Here is a 25,431-nt window from a genome sequence, read left to right as displayed (position 1 = left end):
TTAGAGATGTGAGTTAGATAGGGTTTAAAGTTTAAATAAAAGAAAAAAAGAAAATTTGAATTGAGTTAACAAGGAAGGAAAAGAAGGGATTTGTGATCTACACAATTTTCTACAAGGTCATTATCACCCTGATTTGTTTTTGCTGGAAAAAACTGACCCGAACTGATTTGGTTCGGTTCGGGTTGGACTAGTTTGTAACATCAGTATTATTGAACCGAATTGATTCGAGTCAGTTCGGTTCGGGTCTAAAATTAACCGGTTAGGTTAAAAATGAGTTTCTTCGTTCTTTGCTTCTTCGTATGTTCGTCATTTCGTCCTTTCATTTTGTCTTTTTCGTCTTCGCCCCAACCCCTGATCACTCTGCTACATCACTTCGTCTTCACTTCTTCCATTCTTGTTCATCTTTTTCGTCTTCGCACCAACCCCTAATCACTCTATTGCATCTCATTTTGTCTTCACCTCTTCCATTAATTCATATATGATAACCATGAAACTATTTTTTTTTCTTTTTTGGTATTCACTTGTGTAAGAATTTAAATTTTTTTTATATGGTGTGTGAGATGAAATATGGATTTTAAAATTTTAATTTATTAATCATAGCATGAATATTAATCGTAGCATTCTTAATCAAGATTAATATTTCATGCATAAACATCAACATCATCAAATATCATCATCAACATATCTCATGTCATAACTATCAGTCAGTTGTAGTGCATCTTATACATAAATTCTCTCATGACTGTCAGTAATCATAAACATAAACTCATTGTGCATCTTATGCATTTTAGCTACCTCCAAGCAAGCTCTTACTTTAGTTTGAAGGTCTAGTAGAAGAATCTCTTACATGGAGATTAGCTTAATCCAAAAATAATCCTGACAGCAAGGTAATCTTGCTAAGAATAAATCCTAAACAGTAAGGGTAAATAGTTAAGTTCAATAACTTAATGAATAGTTGCTTAAGGATAAAAAAAATCCAATTAATTCAACTAATTACCCAAAGTTGAGGTTGAATCCAATTTACCCTTAGTTGGGAAAAATTCCACAGCTCAAACATCCAATTAAAATCTAACCAATTAATCCAAAATTAAATTAGTTAGGGTCCAAAATTAATATTGGTCGGGCATACTTAAAGTTCAACCAAAAACTTACCAATTAGGTGAAAAAGAATAGTTAAATATAGGTGGGCGGCTTGGCTTTAAAGAAACGGCTCGGGTGGTTGCTAGAAGGGGAGACGACTTGGAAAGAAGAAGGTGTGGCTCAGTAGCTAGCTTAGGTTCACGTGGACAGCTCAGTGGCTCGCACAGGCACGTGCGGCTCGGACTTCATGTATGTGGCTCAAACTTCGCGTGCATGACTTGTGACTAACAAATCGATGGAAAATCTGTTTGACGGCTGACAGATCGACAGAGAATGGGCGAAACAATGACAGACGAACACGAAGCTCGGTGACAACTTGAAAGATGATTGACGACTGAAAAAGGAGGAGACGCGGCGACTTGCAACGATAGACGACAGAGAAGACGAAAATGGACGACGCGTGGCGAAGGTGAGTGGCGGGCGGCGACTTGGGTTTTTGAAGGAAAAGAAATTAAGGTTTTCTTTTGTGTTGAGGAAGAAGATGAATAAGAATCATGTAAATCGAGGTCTATTTAAAAGAAATAATAATAATAAAATTATTATTATTTTTCTTTTATCTTTTCTCTTTCCTCAATCTTTTCCAAATAAAACAACTTCTTCTCTCTCTTCATTTAAAACCAACTAAATCTCTTTAAAAAACTCAAATTTCCCTCTCTCCAATCACCTTATCTTTCCAAAAATTAATATATAACCTTAAATAATTACGTTATCTTCATAATATAATTATTTTAACTTTAACTTCAATTAATTATATACTCCTATATATAATTATCCCAAAATTCTTTCCAATACAAATCCTCAAACACAAATCAATTAAGACAAACAAATTAAATCATAAATTCCAAATTCAATTAACTAGATATTTTCCCAAAATATCTAATTAATTCTAATTTCTACAAATCAAAGATTTCCAACAACTAAACTAAATAACACCTAAAATATTTTCAACAATTGAATTAAACTTAAGATAATTAAGAATAAATTACCTCAATTTGGGGCGTTACACATACGCAATCTAATGATCTCGTAGGAACATCTCTGGTTTTCGGTGAACCCAGGGAACACCTAGGACAAAACTGGTCTTTGGTAAACTCGAAAGAACACCTAAGACAAACTGGTATTTAGTAAACCCAAAGGAATACTTAAAACAATCGACTGTAAGTGATTTTGTTGGACCACTCATATACATAACATCTCATGAGACTGGTGATCCCGTCAGACCACACAGTCATAAAAAGGTGGTGATCCCTAGGGACACCCATGTAGGTATAACTCTAATAGACAAAGTTAACAGAACACCCTATCCACAGTATGTAGCACATAATAACATCATAAACATGGCATGAGTATTAATCATAACGTTCTAAATCATGATATTAATATTTCATGCATTATCATTAACATCATCGGTCATCATATCAACATAATTTAGTAATAACTATCAATCATCATCATCAACATAACTCAGTCATAACTATCAGTCATCGGTGTCATCATCATACGTCATTAATACATTATGCATTTTAGCTACATTAATACATAATAGGACAGTCACATACAAACTCTTAACTTCATTACGAGAGTCTAGTAGAAGAATCTCTTACCTCGAGATTAGCTTAACAAAAAATAATCCTAACAGAATTGTCAAACTTTTCCAAACAATCAAGTCTTAAATACAGACAAAATTAATTTAATAATTTTGTTAACTAACTACCAAAATTTAATTAGGGTTTCCAACTTACCGACAAATAGAGTTGAAACCAACTCAACCTTAGGCAGAGATTCTCAAGTAACTACTTCCAAGATTCAACTAAAAATCCTTTCAGAAAAATAATCCAACTTAAAGTAAATTCCAACTTAAATCCAAAATTAGGTTATTTAACGTCTAAAATTAATATCTCATGGGTATTAACCAAAACCCATTAAAAACTTACCAAAATAGATGGGAAAAGGACAAAAAATAAGCTTAGTGGCTTGAAAATGGCTTGGCAGCTCAACTAGGAAGAGGGGACGACGCACGCGGCTCGGCTATAGAAGGAGAAGGATGCGCATGCAACTCGACTGAAGTAGGAGAAGGTGCGTGGCTTGACTTGCGGCTGAAAGAAGCTCATCTTACACCATACGGCTCGATTGTTGATGGCTTGCGTGCGGCTCGCAAAGGAGTGGCGGTTCGGGTGGACTCAACTAGGATGCGAAGAACAACTCAGATGGGGGACGACACGCGACGATCGAAAATTGGAGCTGATGACGATGCTGTCGGTGACAGATGAAGACGGAGAAAGCGACAAGCTTGCAAACGAAGATATCGACGGTCGGCTTTCAAGGTGGCTAACGACGGAAACGAGAGGTGGAAATGACGAGACACGATGATGGAGAAAGAGATCAAGCAAGGTGACGGCTGAAACGCGACTAAGGTCTTATGATGGTTTCTTGAGGATGAAGAAGATGAATAATGTCTCATGCTTCAGAGGTCTATTTAAGGCAAAAATAATAATAATATAATTATTATTATTATTTTTTTCTTTTCTTTTTCTTTATTTTTCATTCTTTTCAAAACAAAACCTACACCTTCTCTCAATTCATTTAATACCATTCACTTCTTTCTTTTTTTTTTAAAGACAAATATCCTCTCTCTTCAATAACTCTTCCTATCAAATCTTCTTTTCTCTTCTCCCAAAATAATATATCTTTTCTTAAAATGACATTTGGTTAATGCGAGTGTATAAATATTTGCTTTAACTTATATAATTATAATCGTAAAAATATACACTTTCCTTTTTTTTTTTCGAATGTCTAAAGTGGTCGGAACTATACTTAATTTTTGGTTTAAATGTGCGCGTTTCGATATTTATATTTGGTAGGTTTGATGTATATAAAATTTTCTTCAAATGTTTATTAATTTTTATGTATGATCAATTGAAGTACTCATGACATATACATTATTATTCATGTTTGTTCCCTGATGTTGGCTCTATTAAAAGTATTTACCAAAGTATAAGTGTGTAATATAACGAAAATAATCACTGACCTGTATTTTGGTTGGAAGTTGACATTTGAATGCCCCTAGCTATTTGCCCCTTTTAACGTTTGTACTAGAAAAAATAACAAAAGTTTATGTACATATATAAACACATATTTATATATTTAAAAATGGTATTATGACAAATATATCCAAATCAATTCAAGCATGTCAAATAAGATAACCATCAAAATATGGTCATGTAACCGAGCATAAGCTGTAGATAAATGCATGTGTTTTATGCATGGAGAAACTCTTTAATTTGTCAAGCAAACACGTTGAATTATATCCAACAACATATGTGTACCGAGATGTCTAGAAAACTCATATATGGTATTAAATTCTACATATAGGTGGCTATCAATAAACTTGAACACATAAGCTCAAAATTCTTTAGTAAACTCACAACGATTTTATGGCACTAAGTCAACCAAAGATAGTTAAGTAGAGAAACAATGATAACAATTGAACAATAATATAGACTCCATTTTTAGTTTTGGTAATAAACCGATGATCTTTATTATAGTGTGATCACAAATGATCATCAAATGGATTATTACATCATAAAACTCTCCTAAAAAAAAACATAGGTTTTTATGAATTCCAGATCAACCAGTGCTAGAGCCAGATACTAAAGCCATAACAATGAGAAATCTCATCTCCCTATTAATTTGAGAAAGTGGATTTTGTTTGGGTGGTGGTGTAGTGCTGAATATCGAGGTACAACTTGCTTGTGCTCTTGGTGCTATCCTCTCAGCATTCAACATTCCTCTATAATCTCTTTGTGCAAACGAATGTATCCTTTCTCCAAACGCATCCTTCTACCTTATATGCATTTTCACATACTATTAATGCATTCTTCAATGTTGGATCACTTACACTTCTTAGCAGCTCTTCAACATACCCAAATGTTGCTTTTGTGTAGGCTTGATTGTTTTCTATTCCAGTTAGTCCTATATAGTCTGCTAAACCACCTTTCAAGATTTGATGGAAGGTTTGGCTGCAAAATGCAAATTCCTCCATTTGAAGATATATACTATTGTTCTATATTTTGTTCCATTGTCGCCATAGTCAATCGAGAAACAATGAGAACAATAAATAAGGGAAGCCACAATTGAGAAGAGAAAATACATGTTAAAGAAGTCATATTTGAATTTTGGCAAAGCGAAAGGAAAGACGAGTGTGGAATTTATAGGAGCATCTGTTCACACGAGATTTCGGCTGGATTCTCTAGAATTTGATCCTCTGATTCTCTTTCGGCTGGATTCTTACGCTTGATTTGAAGAAGCGAAGTTGAAGTCTTGGAAGAAAGCTCGTATCTTCAAAAGAGCTTCAATCTTGGAGGGTGGTCGGAGCTTCAATCTTCGAGGGTGGTCGACTTTAGGAGTTGAGGAGTCTTCTATCTCTGGGAGAATTCTCTCTAGACCTTCTAAAGTCAAAAAAAATTTCTCCCCACAAATGAAGAGAACTCCTCTATTTATAAAGTTCCCTAGTGGGTTTTTATGGACTTGGTCATGGTTTGATCCATGGACATACCCATGAGCTAAGTCACATGGATTTGGGTTATATTTAATTTTGGGCTGAATTAAGCTCATTTTTTGGCTCAATTGAATTTTAGCCCAAGTAAATAATATTTAATTGAACCAAAATAATTAATTTGATCCAATTGTCATGTTAAAAACATGTGACATCATTAGTCCTTAAATTTAATTTGGGACACATGCCAATTTTTAGTTAATCCAAAATACAACTATTTTAGTAAATGACGTGGCAATTTATAATTGGTTCCAAAATTTTTTATTCAACAAATGCACCCTTTCGAGATTTATGGACGAGTATGGGTGGGTGAATCTTGAAAAGATAAATTTAAAGTCCAAATACGAGTTTTTTTTTTTTTTTTTGCTCAATTTGATATACCAAATTAACCAACCTATGAATGTAGTACATGAGTTTGATTTAAATTTGAAATAAAGGTTGGAATATGACCAATCCTTAATTTGAGAAAAGGTTAAGGTTTTATCCTCAACTTACTTTGATTTGAGGATAAAAATTTGATGATTTTTTTTTGATAAAATTTGGAACCATATTTTAATTTGAGACAAAGTTGATGTTTCTAGCATACCCTAATTTGTTCTTAGATGCACAAGAATTTGAAATGAACAATTTTAATTTGGGATAAAATGACCAAATCTAATTTTGAGATAAATACAAGATCTCAATCTTAGGATAAAGTTAGATTTATGACTCCATTTTAAATTTGAGATAAAAATGGGGGTAAAATCTAAATTTTAAAATATTTAAATATGCTTAATTATCACAAAGTGGAATTCGAGATTTTATTCCAAAATAAAATAACATAAGATAATTGAATTTTACTTTTATTTAAAAAATTAAAAAATTAAAATATGTTTAAATATCTCAAAGGTGAAATCCGAGATTTTATTCCAAAATAATATAACATAAAATAATTGAATTTTAATTTTATTTAAAATAATTAAATTATTAAAATATGTTTAAATACCTCAAAAGTGAAATCTGAGATTTTATTCCAAAATAAAATAACATAAGATAATTCAATGCAACTCTATCATGACGTCATTCTGTTTCTTAGGGTTTGTTCATGTTAGACAATACAACTCTATCATGACACTCTCCTGTTTCTTAGAGTTTGTTCATGATAGACGAGACAACTCTATCACAACGCCCTTCTGTTTCTTAGGGTTTTTTCATGATAGACGATACAACTCTATCATGACAACCTCATGTTTCTTAGGGTTTGTTCATGATAGACGATGCAACTATATCATAACGCCTTTTTCCGTCCACTTTGCTTTCACATATTCTTTGTTCCAAGACCATGTCACCAGTATTAATTGCATCTGGTGATCTTATTTTGTAGAATGATGGTTTACTTCACAGAACGATTCTTGTCTGGAGTCCGACACCTCGTAGTATTTTCTGATAGAAATCAACCAAGAGAAGATGCACTTAGTCTCCTTGTGGAGAAGCCATGGGTTGGCTCTTTTGCCACTTCTCTCTTCATATTTCGCCACCAGTAAACACACTTCAGGTTATGGTACATCTTTGTATTGCCAGGATGCATAGAAATGGAGAACTATGAGCTTAGTCAAAAGCTCTATCTTAACTGCACTTCTGCTGGCACGCACAACCGTTTCTTGAACATAAGTCCATCATTAGAGGATATAGAGAACTCCTCATCTTGCCCTACTTTGCTAGGCAGCGCTTCTTAACAAAAAATGGATCATATAACTGAGCAACAATAATCCTCTATCTCAAAGTTGACTGCACTGACAACTGAGCCAACTGTGAGGTGACTTCTTCTACTGAAACGACAATCTCAACTCTCTCAAAGTCTTTGTGCAACGGAACTTGCTCAGTAATAAATACTGTTGAATGTGATGCCTTCCTACTAAGCGCATTAGCTACCACATTCGCCTTACCTAAGTGGTACAAAATCTCACAATCATAGTCCTTTACTAACTCAAGCCATCTTTTATATCTCATGTTTAACTCCTTTTGAGTGAAGAACTATTTCAGGCTCTTATGTCAGTAAATATCTGTATCTTCTCACCCTACAAATAGTTTCTCCATATCTTCAGTGCAAAAACCGTTGCTGCCAATTCTAAATCATGGGTATGGTAGTTCTGCTCATGACTCTTGAACTTACAACAGACATAAGCAACCAACTTACCTTGTTGCATCAAAACAAAACCCAGTCCTTTCTTAGAGGTATCACTGTAAATCACAAAGCTTCCAGATCCATCTAGCACTATAGTAGGCTACAACTCAGCCTTCCTCTTCAGACCTGAGGTTGACCCTTTTCCCATAGCCTTGGACAGATCAACCCTCTCATGTGAACTCATATCCACTACTAGGTGCAGTGCATTAGCATGGGTGGCTAGCCTGAAGGCTCGAACGAAGCCCTGTTGGTCTAATCTATGATCGCTAACAAACTTGTCAGTCATGGCTGTCTCATTCACTACTACCTCAGGAGCAAAGCGAGACAACATATCAAACTCTGTATCGTACTAGTCCATAGTCATATCGTCTTGCTCCAAGTTTAGAAACTCTTGCTGCTTAGCATATCTCAGGCTAGCAGAGAAGAATTTTGCATAGAAATTCTCCTTGAACTACTTCCAGGTTATTTGATTGATGTGACAACTCAGCATCCTGTCTGTACTCTCCCACCAGGCGGTGCCTCTATCTGTAAAAAAGAACACGGTGCAATGAACCTCCTGGTTGTTAGGGCACTTTATATACCAAAAAATGGTCTCCTAGAAGCCAACCACATTTGGGCCTTTAGGGATTTTCCAAGGACTCGTCAAATGTCTTAGGGTTATACTTCCTAAAATCTCTCAGATGTTTAGTCTTTGCTAATAGCCGATTTGGCACGTTCTGGGATTTTAGCAAGAGCTGGTGGGGTCTGTTGGACAGCATGAAACTGTGTCGATGCATCTCTTAGCATATCTTGGTATCTCTGCTCCATTGCATCGAGGTATGTCTGAGTGATTGGTGAATTATGGTTGGTAGCTTGCACAGTAAGTTATTCTTCAGGCGGGGTACATCTAGCTCTTCTACCTCTTCTACCACCTATACGGGTACCTCTACATGGCGACAGTTTTCCTAAAGTTTATCTAGCTGAAGTTTTTCACATTACAATTATAACATTCATACTTTATCTAGTTTAATTCAAGCAAGGTCATAAACATAGTATCATCATAAATCATAAAACATACCTGGCAACTGTAATTAATTATTTTTGAGAAATATAAATATTGATTCTAGAGAAAGATAAATATTGATTCTGGAGAGAAGTTGTTATGATTGGGTAAATAAGGAAAGAGAATGAATTGGATTTATTTAAAAGGAAAATTGATAATTATACATTGGAATATAATTATTGGGAAAAGGGATGTAACACCCTAAATCTTTAAGGAGTTTTTATTAATTATGTTAAATTATTTGGGTGTTATATTAAAAATTGACGCTAAAATTTAATTGTCGGAATTTATTAGTGATTTATTGGAAAAGATTTGATTGATTAAAAGAATTAAGGATGTAAGTTAATTTGAGATTTTGGAGGAAAAAGTTGGTTTTGGTGGAATTGGATTTAATTGAGTATATATATATTTAATTAATAATTTAGACTTTTTGTGAAATATGATATTAATTATTTGGTTTTGCGTAAATAATTAATATGAAAAAGTGAAGTTAATTATATGACAGAATATAATTATATTTGTTTGGAAAAGAAGATAATCCACGAGGAGGGAGATGGTTGATTTGATTGGGCGAGAAAAGATGATATACTTATTTAGAAGAGAGAATAATGGGTTAAATAAATATATATGTTTATTATAGATTTTGGTGAGAGAATAATACTAATAAATAAATAAATTATTATTATTATTATTAATGGTTATAAATGCCTAAGATTTTGTGTATTTAAGGAATTGATTGAAGAAAGATAATATGAATAAAAATATATGTATATTTTGGTATGATATATATATCCTAAAAAGAAAAAGGAAATAATAATAATAAACATTATTGTTATTATTTGGGTTTATAAATAGCATTAGAATGCTTAAGTTGAAAAGAAAAGGAAAAAGAGAAAGGTTCTTCATCTTCTTCACTAAGACAAACTTTTGTCACCGCCACCTCACCAGTTTTAGTTATAATTGGTCTGGCAAAGCTTGAAGATTTAAGTGATGAATTTTCTCATCAAGGTTTAGATGATTTTTCAACCTCTATTTGGTTAAGTTTGGTAAGTTAAGGTAGTTAGATTAGTAATTTGTTGATAAAAATTATTAATTTAATTTTGGATCTAATTGGGGTTTCTTTAAAGGTTCAATTGGCTAATTTTTTTTAGATTTAATCTTGGATTTTTCCCAATCAAGATTGAATTGGTTTCAACCTTAAATTTTGGGTAAGTTATATTAGGAAATTTTAGATACTAGCCATTGGTAACTTTTACTAATTAAGTTATTGATTTTCCCTTATTGTTTAGCATCTGCTTTAATTGGGAAATTACACCCAGCAAAGAAATATTTTTAGCTAATCTCCAGGTAAGAGATTCTACTATTGGACCTTCGAACTGAATTTAAGAGACTGCATGTATTTACGATTATGCACTGACGGTAGCTAAGATGCATAATGCGATGCTATAGATGATGATTGATATTATGTTGATGATGATGACTAATATTATGATTGACGATGATGACTGGTATGTTTATGATGTTTATGATACATGATATATTAATCACATGAATAAGGACGTTATGATTAATATTCATGTCATATTATGATGTTTCTAATGATGTTACATGCTCTAGATTATGGTGTGTTTGTTAACTTTGTCTGTTTAGCTTTTTACCCTACCTTTATTGTGATCCTATCTATGGGGTCAGTCGCACGACTAGGGGTGTTCCTACGAAATCACTCCCACAATTTAGGGGTGTACCTACGGATCACATGTATGGTTAGAGGACAGTTATATTGTGTATATGGGGTCACTCGCACGACTAGGGGTGTTCCGACGGGACCACTCGCACGATTAGGAGTGTACCTACTTATTACATATATGTTTATGGAGTGTGTATTTGCAATCACTCGCACGACTAGGGGTGTTCCCACAGAATCACTCGCACTATTAACAGTCATAGTTACAACTATGTATAAAAAAAATTAGTCTTTTTCCCATTTTGTGTTTTTTTATTGTTGTTGATCATGCATGCATGTGTCTCTTTTTTTCATTCAAAAATAATTCTAAGGTAGGGATCGAACCATCAACTCATGAGGTTGGTAAAATTACTATTTTATTGACTATGTTTTGCTCAAATTAACCTTTTAAAAATTAAGAAAATAAATTGAAAATGACGTTTGGTTAATGCGAGTGTATAAATATTTGCTTTAACTTATATAATTATAATCGTAAAAATATACACTTTCCTTTTTTTGTTCGAATGTCTAAAATGGTTGGAGCTATACTTAGGTTTTAGTTTAAATGTGTGCGTCTAGATATTTATATTTGGTATGTTTGATGTATATAAAATTTTCTTCAAATATTTATTGATTTTTATGTATGATCAATTGAAGTACTCATGACATATACATTATTGTTCATGTTTGTTCCCTGATGTTGGCTATATTTAAAGTATTTACCAAAGTTTAAGTGTGTAATATAACGAAATAATCGTTTGACGTGTATTTTGGCTGGAAGTTGACATTTGAATGCCCTTAGCTATTTTCCCCTTTTAACGTTTGTACTAGAAAAAATAACAAAAGTTTATGTATATATATACACACATATTTATATATTTAAAAATGGTATTATGAAAATATATCCCAAAGCAATTCAAGAATGTCAAATAAGATAACCACCAAAATATGGTCATGTAACCGAGCATAAGCTATAGATAAATGCACCTGTTTTATGCATGGAGAAACTCTTTAATTTGTTGAGCAAACTTGTCGGATTATATCCAACAACATATGTGTACCGAGATGTCTAGAAAACTCATATATGGCATTAAATTCTACGTATGGGTGGCCATCAATAAACTTGAACACATAAGCTCAAAATTCTTTAGTAAACTCACAACAATTTTATAGCACTAAGTCAACCAAAGATAGTTAAGTAGAGAAACAATGATAACAATTGAACAATAATATAGATTCCATTTTTAGTTTTGGTAATAAACCGATGATCTTTATTATTGTGTGATCGCAAATGATCATCAAATGGATTATTACATCATAAAACTCTCCTAAAAAAACATAGGTTTTTATGAATTCCAGATCAACCAATGCTAGAGCCAGATACTATAGCCATAGCAATGAGAATTCTCATCTCCCTATTAATCTGAGAAAGTGGATTTTGTTTGGGTGGTGGTGTAGTGCTAAATATCGAGGTACAACTTGCTTGTGCTCTTGGTGCTATCCTCTCGGCATTCAACATTCCTTTATAATCTCTTTGTACAAACGACTGTATCCCTTCTCCAAACGCATCCTTCACTACCTTATATGCATTTTCACATACTATTAATGCATTCTTCAATGTTGGATCACTTACACTTCTTAACAGCTCTTCAACATACCCAAATGTACTAGTTGCTTTTGTGTAGGCTTGATTGTTTGCTATTCCAGTTAGTCCTATATAGTCTGCAGAACCACCTTTCAAGCTCTGATGGAAGGTTTGGCTGCAAAATGCAAATTCCTCCATTTGACGACATATTCTATTGATTCTATCTTCTGTTTCGCTATCAGCTGCCATAGTCAATCGAGAAACAATGAGAACAATAAATAAGGTAAGCCACAATTGAGAAGACAAAATACATGTTGAAGAAGTCATATTTGAATTTTGGCAAAGCAAAAGGAAAGACGAGTGTGGAATTTATAGGAGTATCTTTTGTTATTTGTCACTTCCTGTTATTCAATTACACACCCACTTCTTTCCATCTATTTCCTTCCATTTTCCTCAAATAAATATAATTAAAATGATTGTTTTTTAGACATTAAGGTAAAATCCTATTCATTGAATAGTGTCTAGTAATGGTTAGGCTAATCGTTTTATTCGGTAATAGTCCTCCATATCTCTCAATCCATTTCCTTTCACTTTCCTTAAATACCTTTCTAAATTAGTTGGATTTTCTTGAGAAGGTAATTAATCCATAGCCATTTTTCATATATGATATAAGCACAAAAATTTTTCTTTTTTTGTCCTCGCAAGTTTAAGAATTTAAGTTTTTTCCTTGTGCATGTGTGAAATGAAATATGAATTTCAAAAACTAAATTTTGCTTTCAATTCAACAATTGTGGAATGAGAATTCGATGAACAACTATAATTTTAAAATGGTAATTAAGATGAATGACTGTTGTTCAAGCATCTTAAAAAACATTAACATTTTCTGCAAAAACATTATACACCCAAAATTTGCGACGAAGGAATTAAGCCTACAATTTATAAACCTATGATGAAGGTAGGTTTTTAAAATCAATTATATATATGGTCTCATGGGGTTAGGATATAGAAAAGCTTAAATTTATTAAATATAAGCTTTTTTAGTACAAACATAGGGAGTTGGGGGATTAAAACCTTCCACCTCTAAGATGGATACTCATTTCAATTTTCGATTACTGTTGACTTATAAACTCGCTTTGACCATTAAATATAAGTTTCATTTGATTCTTACAACTCTCTAAATTATATTAACTCAAGTTCTATGTTAAATATACGTCATTATAACTCTTTACGATATATAATATCATAAGTTCAAATCCTCATTCGTATATTGTTTAAATTTAAGGAAATCCATTTCAAAACATTAATGTAAAATATTATGAATTAGATCTTGAAAGTTGAAAGCATAGGGTTGTTGATTATCCTAAATTAATTTGCTCCAAAAGAGAGATGGATAAGTATATAGGAAATATCCAACTTTCAGTTGGCTTTGTTTTTTTGTTGTATTTTCTAAAGGAGTGTAGCACTTTTAGGCGAGAAATAATTAATTAGTTAGAACTTTTTATTTGTTAATAACCAATATCACAACTTGCTTGTGCTCTTGGTGCTATCCTCTCAACCAACATTTCTTTATAATCTCTTTGTGCAAACGACTGTATCCCTTCTCCAAAATTCACTACCTTATATGCATTTTCACATACTATTAATGCATTCTTCAATGTTGAATCACTTACACTTCTTAACAGCACAATTTCTAAAAACAAAATTCACATTTTTCTAATTTTGGAATTCATAGATGAAAAGAAAAAAAAAAATCACATTTTATTTGTAATCTACCAATTCACATTAGATGATACTAGACTCTAAGAAAAAAAGAATTCTTTTTAGAAATTTGCTAAGCATTTAATCAATGTGTACTTAAGAAAGTTGTAAATCATTGTAAAAAATAAGAAAAAAAATAAAATAAAATGTTAGTACCAGATATACTATGGCCATAGATAGAAATGAGAATCCTCGTCTCCCTATAAATTTTAAGAAGTGGGTTCTGTTTGGGTGGTGGTGTATAGTGTTGAATATTTAACTACAACTTGCTTGTGCTCTATATGCTATCCTCTCATCATTCAAAAGTCCTCTCTCTTTATGAGAGACCCTTTATCCCTTCTCCAAATGCATCCTTCACAATCTTATATGCTTTTTCGCATGCTATTAATGTGTTCTTCGTTATTGGATCGCTTACGCTTCTTAATTGTTGTTTAATGTATCCAACTGTACTAGTTTCTTTCATGTTGGCTAAGATCAATACTTCACTATTTCAGCTAGTTCTATATAGTCTGTTGAACCACATGCCTTTCAAATTTTGATGGATGGATTGGCTGTAAAATGCAAGTTCCTCCATGTCAACGTACGACATTTTCTATTGATTTTATCTTCAGTTTCACTATCAACTGCCATAGTCGATTGAAAACAATGAAAATAATGAATAAGGTAAGCCACGATTGAGAAGACAAAAAACATGTTAAAGAAGTCATATTTGAATTTCGCTAAGTGAAAAAGGAAATTAAATATGAGTGGAATTTATAGGAACTGCATCTTTGTTATTGGTTAACTCATGTTGTGTTGTTCAATTACACCTTCACTTCTTACCATCTACTTCCTTCCATTTTTTTCAAATATCTTCTATTTTTTAGTTCAATGTGAAAGATCAATAATTGAACCATCGACATTTGAAATGGTAATTGATAAAGAATTCGCTAATGAGTTGTATTCAAATTATGACATTGTTTAATTATAAGTTAAGTTGGATCTTTTGATTGTAAAAGAGAACGAAACTCAAAACAATGATTTAGCCAAGAGAGTTTCTTGAATTTTTCGGTTCATGTGTTCAATTGCATGCAAAAGAACATTCAAGTGGGAATGATCATTCTATCTTGTGGATTGTTCGAATATCATGGGTGAAAAATTTGTTCTTGTCTAAGATATTTGATCTAAGGCAATCTGTGTTTAACACAATCCTTAGCATTGAAACCATATTGATTTTGGGGTTTAATTTTAGGGATTGGGAATTGGAGGTTGCATCCCAAAAGGGCGTTTCTAATTCCAATTGTTGGGGTTTTCATATCAAGCAGTGTACTAATTTAAACTCTAACTTTCACAATTGAATCCATTTAAACTTTCCATTATATTTTATTTGGAGATAAACTTACAAAAGTCAAGGTTTTAAATTTATTTATTTATAAAAGTTTAGAGTTTAAATTGATACAATATATGGAAAGTTCAAGATATAAATTGATACTTGCCTTAACACATTTATTTAAACTTTGGTGTAAAGGTTTAATAGTTAAAAATCATTTTTAAAAATAAAAAGTATAAACTCTCATTATTAAAAAAATGCAAAATAAGTTTGTAGATATAGCATCATTTTGATCCAACTCTTTGGAGTACACCGGTGATATATAGGCTATTGCTTGTGGTTGTCTAAATTTTTTTATATTTGTAATTCTTTAAAAAAGTTTCTCCACAAATCACTTTCCTTAATTAAAAATAATATCAAATGTAATTATCAAATAAAAAATGTGCAATTATATTATTTCGGCTAATTAGCTTAAAATATCAATTATTATTTGATATGATTAAATAAACCTTCTCAAATTGTACATTGTCCACACGTTTCCTAACATTTATTTTAAATTTTTAATGTTGAATTCATTATTATCATCTCATCCTATCACGTTAAATTAAGCGAAATACTATCGGTAAGGTTACCTTCAACTAACACCTGCATGTATCGAAAAACCAAAGGTATCGGGTTCATATCCCCACCCCGGATGTACGTACTTAAAAAAACTTTCAATAAAACAAGGTGGCTATCAAAACATATTTGAATACATACATTTGCTCGTAATTCTTTATATGTAAACTCATGGGTCATGACCATAGTTTTTTTGGCACTAAGTCAACATATATAAGATAGTTAAGTAGAGAAACAATGATAACAATTCGACAATATATGTAAACTCCATTTTCATTTTTGATAATCAACCGATGATAATCTTTATTAAACTGTAATCTCAAATGATCATCGATCAAATGAATTATTACATGGTAGAAACGTCCTGAACAAACATAAACTCTATTACAAATTTAAGATCAGTGAATGTTAGAGCCAGATGTTATAGCCATGGCAATCAAAATTCTCATCTCCCTATTCCTTTCATCCATTGTTGGGCTATGTCTTGCTGGTGGTGTACTAAAAATTACATCACAGCTTGCTTGTGCTCTTGGTGTAGGTCTTTCAGCACTCAACATTCCTCTATAATCTCTTTGTGAAAACAACTTAAGTGCTTCACCAAATGCTTGCTTTACTATCTTAAATGCATTTTCACATACTATCAAATCGTTCTTCAGTGCTGGATCGGTTGTGCTTCTCAAAAGTTGTTCAATGTATCTTTTTAACAATATTCATTTACGAAAAAACGAATTAGACATTGAGATCATCAAAACAAATAATCAACTTAATTCATTAGTAGGCTAGAGGGCATTAGCAAGTTTTTTGAAAATATATTTTATTTTTTCATCTCTAAGAGAGGGTGTGAGTAAAACGTCCTTTCTCCTTATCTTCAAGGGGTGATAACCAAAACAACCGTGTTTTAATAACATGTTACAAAATTAATTATTATATAATATTAGTGAATAAGCTTTTAAAATAGTAATATTAATAGAAAAAAAATCTCAAATTGATTTTGTCTGTGAGAAAAAAGCATGCACTTCCAGACACACACTCTCTGGCTTGACAACTAAGTACGTGTTTAGATTTCAATAGATTTCTCTCTTTAAAAAATAACACACCCAAGTGTATTGGTTACATTGCTATAGGCTTGATTGGTTGCTATTTGAATTAGCCCTACATAGTCTGCAGAACCACCTTTCAAATTCTGATGGAAGGTTTGACTGCAAAACCCAAATTCTTCTATTTGATGGCATAATGTGTCGATTCTAGCTTCAGTTACACTATCAGCTGCCATAGTCAATTTAGAAGTGATGAGAACGAAAGTAAAAATGAGAGTGGAATTTATAGGGTTGTATTTGTTATTGGTTTAATTTGCTCATGTTATTCAATTACAACCTCAATTCTTTCCATCTATTCCCTTCCATTGCCTTGATATACCAAATTTTGGATTGTTCAATGGAGAGAGAATCAAACAATCAACATTGATAATGATAATTGATGACTTATCTACTATAGTATGTTTGAATTGACATTTATAAGGTAAGTTGGATTTATTTATACTAAAAAAGAAGAACCTCAAGTAAAATATTTATTTTGAATGTCACGATTTAGAGAATAATTAAGCACAAAACAATGGATCTAATAATTGAAATATAATAACTAAAATTACAAATTAAATATGTCGTCATTAGATGCTTCGTATTCTAATATATGATAACAACTTTCAAATTGCTATATAAGTTTGAACTAAAAATAATTATTATATTAATTAAAATGATTGTTGTATAAATTAAATGGTTCAAATTGCTTATTTTATTCCATAACACTCTCACATCTTTCCATCCATTTCCTTACATTTTTCTTAATTAATTACCTTCCAATCGTGAAATTGTATTTCTTTGACACAAACTTTTAATTCATATATGATAACCATGAAACTCTTTTTCTTTTTCTTTTTCTTTTTTGGTATTCACTTGTTTAAGAATTTTAAATTTTTCTATATGTTGTGTGAGATGAAATATGGATTTCAAATTTTTAATTTACTGCTTTTGATGAATTCACTAATTATGGAGTGGGAGTTGAACGAACAAGTATAATTTTGAAATGGTATAGTATTTTCTTCAGAAGCATTATTACACATGCAAAATGTGGTAGGAAGGAATTAAGCCTACGATCTGTAAACCTATGATCAAGTTTGGTTTCTAAAATACAATTGTACATTTATGTTCTTCAAGGATTAGGATTTAGAAAACGTAAATTTATTAAATATAGCTTTTCTTTTTATACAATAACTAAGGGTGGGGGATTTGAACCTCCCACCACTAGGATAGAAGATCACAAGAATTACAGTTGAACTAAGCTCGCCTCGGTTAGCTAGCATATTAAATTTGACTCTTACAACCCTCTCTAAATTATATTAACTCAAATTCTACGTAAAATATGTTTGTATAACCTTTATCATACAATATATCATAAAGTTCAAATCGTCATTCCTATATTCCTATATTGTTTCAGCTCGGCTGCAGGAGGAGAAGGGCACGCGTGTGGCTCGGTTGAAGGAATAGAAGGCGCGTGGATGAAGGAAGCTCGGCTTACAGCACATGTTGAATTGGTTTCAACCTTAAATTTTGGATAGTTAAATTAGGAAATTTTAGATACTAGCCATTGGTAACTTTAACTAATTAAGTTATTGATTTTCCCTTATTGTTTAGGATCTACTTTAATTAGGAAATTACTGTCAGCAAAGAAATATTTTTAGCTAATCTCCAGGTAAGAGATTCTACTATTGGACCTTCGAACTGAATTTAAAAGACTGCATGTATTTACGATTATGCGTTGACGGTAGCTAAGATGCATAATGCGATGCTATAGATGATGATGACTGATATTATGATTGACGATGATGACTGGTATGTTTATGATGTTTATGATACATTATAAGGAAGCTCGACTTACACCATGTTTCTTCTTTTTCTTTTTCTTTTTTTTTCATTCACTATGCATTGTATCGTCTTATTTCTTCTTTTCTTTTTTAAACAGATGGTGTATAAAGAATCTTAAAAAGATTGGTTAGACATTTAAATTAGAGTAACCAAAACTAAAAGATTGTGTATAAAGAATATTGAAAAATTTTGTCTTTCTTCTTTTCTTTTTTACGCAGATGGTGTATAAAGAATCTTAAAAATTAGAGTAACCAAAACTAAAAGATCGTCTATAAAGAATATTAAAAAAAATTGTGTATACCAAATTTTGAAAGAAAAAATCGTTTAGATTTGGGGTAGGCAGATCTAAACGATCGTGTAACCAAATCTAAACGATAGTATACCAAATTTTGAAAAAAAAAATTAAATTTGGAACCTCAAATCTAAACGATCGTGTTCTCAAATGTAAACGATCGTGTAGCCAATCTAAATAATCGTATACCAAACTTTAGAAAAAAAAAATTAGATTTGGAACCCCAAATCTAAACTATCATGTAGCCAAATCTAAACGATCGTATACCAAAATTTTGAAATTTTTTTTTAGATTTGGAACCTCAAATCTAAACGATCGCGTAGACAAATTTAAACGATCGTGTACCCAATTAATTACGTTACCAAATATATTACGTGCATTATTGACGGGTCATTTTTGATATTTTACACGGTGAGCCTCTAAGCTTTTTCCATTTTCGAAATTGTTCTATACAATGTAAATACTTTGCCGTTTTTTTATATTTTTTAAAAGACCCCTAATTTTTACCTAAATATGCATGTAAACAAATTTTATTTTAGAAATTTTTATTCTTTCTTTCATTAAATAACTCTAACAATTTCTTCCTGCGTGTTTCTTAATGTTTAAAAATAAATTGTACGTGCATAAATAAAATAGGGAAACTTTCATAAATATAACAAAATACTAAACTATTTACAGTCAATATAACAAAACTCATAAAATTAGTCATTTTTTAAATATTTCAGGTTTGTCCTTCCATCTTTTTCTCTTCTTCGCGATTTCTTTCATCATCTTCCTCCTACGATTTCTTTCCATCGTATTTCTTCTTTTCCTCTTCTTTTTTTTTTTTTTGCTGCGATTTCTTTCCATTGTCTTTTTTCTTTTCTGGTTCTTTTTTTACTTCGTTTAATCTTTCTATCATATTTCTTCTTTTCCTCTTTTTTTCGCTGTGATTTCTTTCCATCTTCTTTTCCTCTTTTTTTTATGTCGTTTAAATTTGGGTAACCAAATCTAAACAAATATATACAAAAATTAGCAAAATTTAAAAGATCGTGTATAAAGAATTTCGAAAAAAAATCATTTAGATGGAGTAGCCAAATGTAAACAATTGTGTAAAAAAATAAACGATTGTGTAAAAAAAAATAAAAGATCGTGTATAAAGAATCTTGAAAAAAATCATTTAGATTGGAGTAGTGAAATGTAAACGATCGGGTAGAAAAAAATAAAAGATCGTGTATAAACAATCTTGAAAAAAAATCATTTAGATTGGAGTAACTAAAAGTAAACGATCGTGGAGCAAAAGAATTAAAAAAAACCGTGTACTGAATTTTGAAAAAAAAAAACCGTTTAGATTTGGATCCCCAAATCTAAATGATCAAATCTAAACGAATCGTGTAACCAAATTAAACGATAGAATTGAAAAGATAAATTGTAGTCATATGTAAACGATCGCGTACCAAACAATAACTAAATTGTAGCCATATGTGAACGATCGCGTATCAAACAATAAAATCTAAACGATTGCAAATATATTATGCGTGCGTTGTTGACCACGTAGTTGACGGGACATTTTTGGTATTTTATACAGAGGACCTCTAGGCTTTTCCATTTTTTGAATTGTTCTATACAGTGTAAATATTTTGTTGTATATTTTTTAAAAGACCCCGTTAAAATATGAGTTATGCTTGATAATCATTTATTTATTTATTTATTAAGAAAATTTTTGAATTGAAATTTTGATTATTTTGGTATAAAATCGTTGATGGTAATCAAACTAAAAATAATATTTGCATTTTTATTAAGAAAAATAAAAGCTAATTATTTTTAGAAATAAAAATCTATTTCTAAGATATTTGTAATTACATTTCCCTAGGAAAAGAGACATTTTTCATTGAAAAAAATTACTCAATCTAAATCTAAATTTCCATTCCATACAAAAGTTTAAAGAAAAACACACAAATGATAAGAAAAAATTAAAAAGAAAATGATAACATAGTAAAAAAAAACATTGAAAAAAATACCCGATGAGCAAATCAAATAGCATAAATTGAAAATGTAGAGATTAATCTTAAACAATCAAAATAACATATCATATGATTGATTCCATATTGTTAACAAAATTAAATGGGTTAAAAAAAGAAAAAGTGCACAACATACCTAAAAAATTCATATTCAAAAAGATTTACTTTTTAAGAGAATCATATGTATATATCCAAACATTTCTAAAAATTTGGTATTCATGCAATTTCCCTACAAAGTTCTTTTACTCGCCTCCAAAATTTACTAACTAAAATCTATTTTTATTGATAAACATCGTGTCAATATAGCCATTTTCATCGATATTAGTTTTTCGTTTTTATAACTATATATATATATATATATATCACAATTAATCACCATCCATTTTAGGATCGAAATAGTTAAAAAAGTACACAAATAATATATATTTTATAACCAATAATAATGTGAATATGAATCAAATATATATCCTATACATAAAAAGAACGAAGTTGAGAATTATAATGAATGATGATGATGATCTTGAGACTCAAGCATTCGAACAACTTGGCCCATTTTTGGCCTCTTGTCAAAATCAGGATCAACACATCTCAATGCAACCAATAGAACTCTTTTCAACCCTCTTGTCGATGGCCTTCCTCCAACTCCTATTATTTTTGGGTCTACCACTTCTTCACATCTCCTACTTCCAATCATCATCTTTAACCAATCCACCACGTTCACCTACAAAATAATAATCCTCTTTCTTTTATTTTATTTCCTGCACTTTAAAAAATATATTCTAATATATCTAACCTACCTGTTTGGGTGGACGTCCATAGTCTACTGGATCTCTTCCTGTGATTGTTTCTACCAACACAACTCCAAAGCTATACACATCGCTCTTCTCATTTAGAAGTCCGGTGTATGCATACTCAGGAGCCACGTAACTATAGTATATATATAGATCCAAGCCATACAACAATATAAAAATATATATGTAACATATAGATCATCTAAAAGAGAATAAAATATATATAGAAGAAGAATTATACCCAAATGTGCCCATAACTCTTGTTGTGACATGAGTTTTGTTAGCATCCATCAACTTTGCTAACCCAAAATCTGATACTTTGGCATTGAAATTTTCATCTATTAGTATGTTGCTAGCCTTTATGTCTCTATGCACCACCTTTGGCTCAATGGCTTCATGTAAGTATGCAATTCTTTTGTGACATGACAAAAATAATTAATAATCATATAGGTTGTTTAAAACAAAACCCAAAGAAAGATGTACATTATGTCCTTAAAAACTTCAAATTAAATTGAACTTGATTTTACTAACCCTTTGGCTGTCCCCAACATGATCTTCATTCTAGCCTCCCATGTAAGATATGTATTCTCTCCCATTCCTTCATGTAGCCATAGCTCTAAGCTTCCATTGTTTATGTACTCATACACCAACATCCTAAAAAGTGTGGAACAAAAGTATAAAAGCATTGTACCGTCTATAATTATTTCAGATCGCAGATCTTTTGATAACTAACATTTATTTTTAGGTTAGTGCACCCAATTCTTTTTTCGTTTTCTAGAACTAATGGTTAGGTAAGAGATATAGAGAGGTGTTTGATACCTATGAGTCCCTTCGATGCAATATCCCAAAAGACGAACAAGATTCTTATGTCTTACATGCCCAATTGCCTCAACTTCCGCTCTAAATTCTTTCTCTGCTTGGCCTCTACGAAAAAGAAAACGTCAAATTTACCTTTCAAAATTGAGAAAAATTCTAGTACTACGTACATCTTTACTCATTGATTGTCGTCATATGGTAATTGCAGTTGGTAGGACTTTTAAAACATAACAACATTTTTAAAGAATTGTCAATAAAACCAAAAGTGAAAGAAATCAATAGAGTCTACAAAATAAATAAATAATAAATTGTATATCAATCAATAACGTGTCAAATCATGAATAAGAATAGTAGATACTGTCGTAATAATAGAAGTTTCTTTAAAAAAATTACTAGTACTACGATATGATGTATACTTCTACTTATTACCTGTCACATGTCACGTTATCATTCTTATAAAAAAAATTCTGCAATGAATATATAATTTGATGGGGTGTCAAATCATGAAAGAGCATATGAAGGTAGGTACTATCATACTACTAGAAAATTTTCCAAAAAAATTAGTAGTACTATGACACTATGCATAATCATATTTACTGTTTGTCACATTATCATTATTTTAAAAACAACTTACTGTCCATTAAAAATCTTCTTAACTGCCACTGGTGTCCCATTCAACAACCTTCCTCTAAACACAACTCCATACCCTCCTTCTCCAATCAAATTCTCTTCTGAGAACAAATTAGTAGCCAAATCCAGCTCTCTCAAAGTAAACCAGTACCCCCACCTCAATTGCGACATCTCCGGCATACCTGACAACGGCGAAGGAGCCGTCATTGTCGTTGTCGTAGGCGACGTCGAACGTCGGTACATCGTTGTTGTTGTGACAGTTCCCGAGCTGCCTTCATCTCCTGATTGTGATCCATAGCCATAACTCAATGGATGAAACAATGATCCTGATTCACCACTGTAATTATTATTATTGGTTTCAAATTTTCCCGTTTGGGTTGTTGTTGGCTTTTTGTGATCAGTAGTCGTTGTTATATGAATTGCCTTTATGTCCTTTGAATGAGATGGGATTTGAGTAAGAGGAAATTTGGGTGGTGATGATTTTTTTGATTTCTTGTTGAATGAGGTTAAACAAAGTGAGAGAATACAGAGGATTGAGATTATAAAAACGCCAACTCCAATTCCAACGACTTCCCATACTTTTAGACCAAATATGTTTGTTTTCTTTGAGAGCTCTTTGTTTAGATCATTGGTGGCCATGCCTTTGTTTTCTTCTGTATTCCTGTCAAATGTGGAGAAATAATTTCTTAGTCCTTTATGTTTGTTTGAAATATGTACGAGTAAAACTACCAGTCAAGTACTTATTCTAGCATGTCATGATTAAACGAAAAAAAATTAAGTCTAAATAAAAAATTACGTCTAAATTTTGTGGTTTGTTTCAAGCATATTTCTAATTTACCTTTTTAAAAGTTGCAATATTATTTTTTACTGTTCATAAACATTCCAAAATTATTGTAGAGTAGAAATTTCTTAGTTTCAAAGAACCTAAAATAATATCACAATAGCTTAAAATAGAAGTTTCTATCGCCACACTATTTCAAATCTCAATTTTTGTACGAATTTTTAAAGATTTTAAGGATGGGTTTGAAATGTTCATAAAAAGTCAAGTATAATACTTCACTCTATAAATAATATAAATATTTTGTATGATTTAGCCAAAATTTAATAAATTTACAACTAAGGGCAGAAGGAAGAAGGGACATAGAGTCAACATAACTAGTTTAATTAATTTGACGTAGGTCAAAAAGAATATATAAAGTACATAAAGCATTACCAAGTCAAATTTTATTCTTGCCCTCGACTCAAGGATCGTATGAATTTATGAATGAAAGAAACAAGATAAAAATTTAAAAAATAAAAAAAAATAAAAAAAAAAATAAAAAGAAAAAAAGAAGTTTTTTTTTCCTCTCTGAAGAACCAAGTTGATTTATCCACTTACTTGGAGAGCTTGTTGTAGTTGATTACAAGGCCAACGTGTGAAATCCCTTTGCCACAGCCAAGAATCCTCTAAAGCCATAGAAGCAGTCATGGTCTGTATGAACCACGAAAAGAACTTGTGAAGAAGACATCACTGGATATTGCAACAGAGATCAACAACAGTACTTAGAGATAGCTCTAATAAGAAGAAGAAGAAGAAGAAAGTGTGAAGAAATTTTCATCATAATTCGTTTTTTAAGGCATTTGAAGAGTCAAAAAAATAAATCAAGAAGAAGGGGTAAGAAGAAAATTTTGGCTAAAGTTCTTCATAGGATTCACTTTGATTGTAGTGATAATGACTTCTCATCGGCCTTTCCATTTTGAAAGGAATGATTAATGTCGTAAAGCTAGATATCTACTTTTCTTTTTTAGTACATAGCAATGACATTGAACCTTCGATCTCTAGAGATGAAAATGATATCAATTATAATTGAGATAAGCTCATTTTGACTAAAATTCTATTATGTAATTTGAACTTTCGATCTTTAGAAAGGTCACAACATAGTTACGATTAAGTTAAAGATCATTACCTAGAAATCTAGGTGTATGCTCCTAATTAATTTGCTCACTAGGTGTAGATATACTTTAGGTGGTAACTGCCTCACTTTTGACTTTTATTTTTCCTTAATTAAACTCATTACTTTGTAAAAGAAGTAATAATAATGATGTTA

The 25,431-nt window shown here is 31.4% G+C and overlaps 3 protein-coding genes across 3 annotated transcripts; all 3 read right to left on the bottom strand.

Moving 5' to 3' along the window:
- Window positions 1–11,984: 11,984 nt before the first annotated feature.
- On the bottom strand, window positions 11,985–12,458 carry LOC103499305 (putative invertase inhibitor). The gene has a single exon (XM_008462287.1). It carries the CDS (start codon window positions 12,456–12,458, stop codon window positions 11,985–11,987), a length of 474 nt encoding a protein of 157 aa, XP_008460509.1.
- Window positions 12,459–16,292: 3,834 nt separating this feature from the next.
- On the bottom strand, window positions 16,293–17,167 carry LOC127149591 (putative invertase inhibitor). The gene is made up of 2 exons (XM_051085363.1): window positions 16,992–17,167; window positions 16,293–16,590 (listed from the first exon to the last, which is right to left on the bottom strand). Exons 1-2 carry the CDS (start codon window positions 17,165–17,167, stop codon window positions 16,293–16,295), a joined length of 474 nt encoding a protein of 157 aa, XP_050941320.1.
- Window positions 17,168–21,467: 4,300 nt separating this feature from the next.
- LOC103493978 (probable receptor-like protein kinase At2g42960) lies at window positions 21,468–24,988 on the bottom strand. The gene is made up of 7 exons (XM_008454969.3): window positions 24,723–24,988; window positions 23,349–24,005; window positions 22,718–22,822; window positions 22,430–22,552; window positions 22,140–22,310; window positions 21,905–22,034; window positions 21,468–21,828 (listed from the first exon to the last, which is right to left on the bottom strand). The coding sequence occupies exons 2-7, from the start codon at window positions 23,981–23,983 to the stop codon at window positions 21,604–21,606; spliced, it is 1,389 nt and encodes a 462-aa protein (XP_008453191.1). The 5' UTR covers window positions 23,984–24,005; window positions 24,723–24,988; the 3' UTR covers window positions 21,468–21,603.
- Between the last annotated feature and the right edge of the window lie 443 nt (window positions 24,989–25,431).

The sequence above is a fragment of the Cucumis melo genome, chromosome 5 (genome assembly GCF_025177605.1).
Source record: "Cucumis melo cultivar AY chromosome 5, USDA_Cmelo_AY_1.0, whole genome shotgun sequence".
NCBI lineage: Eukaryota > Viridiplantae > Streptophyta > Magnoliopsida > Cucurbitales > Cucurbitaceae > Cucumis > Cucumis melo.
This window is presented reverse-complemented; position numbering and strand designations above follow the sequence as displayed.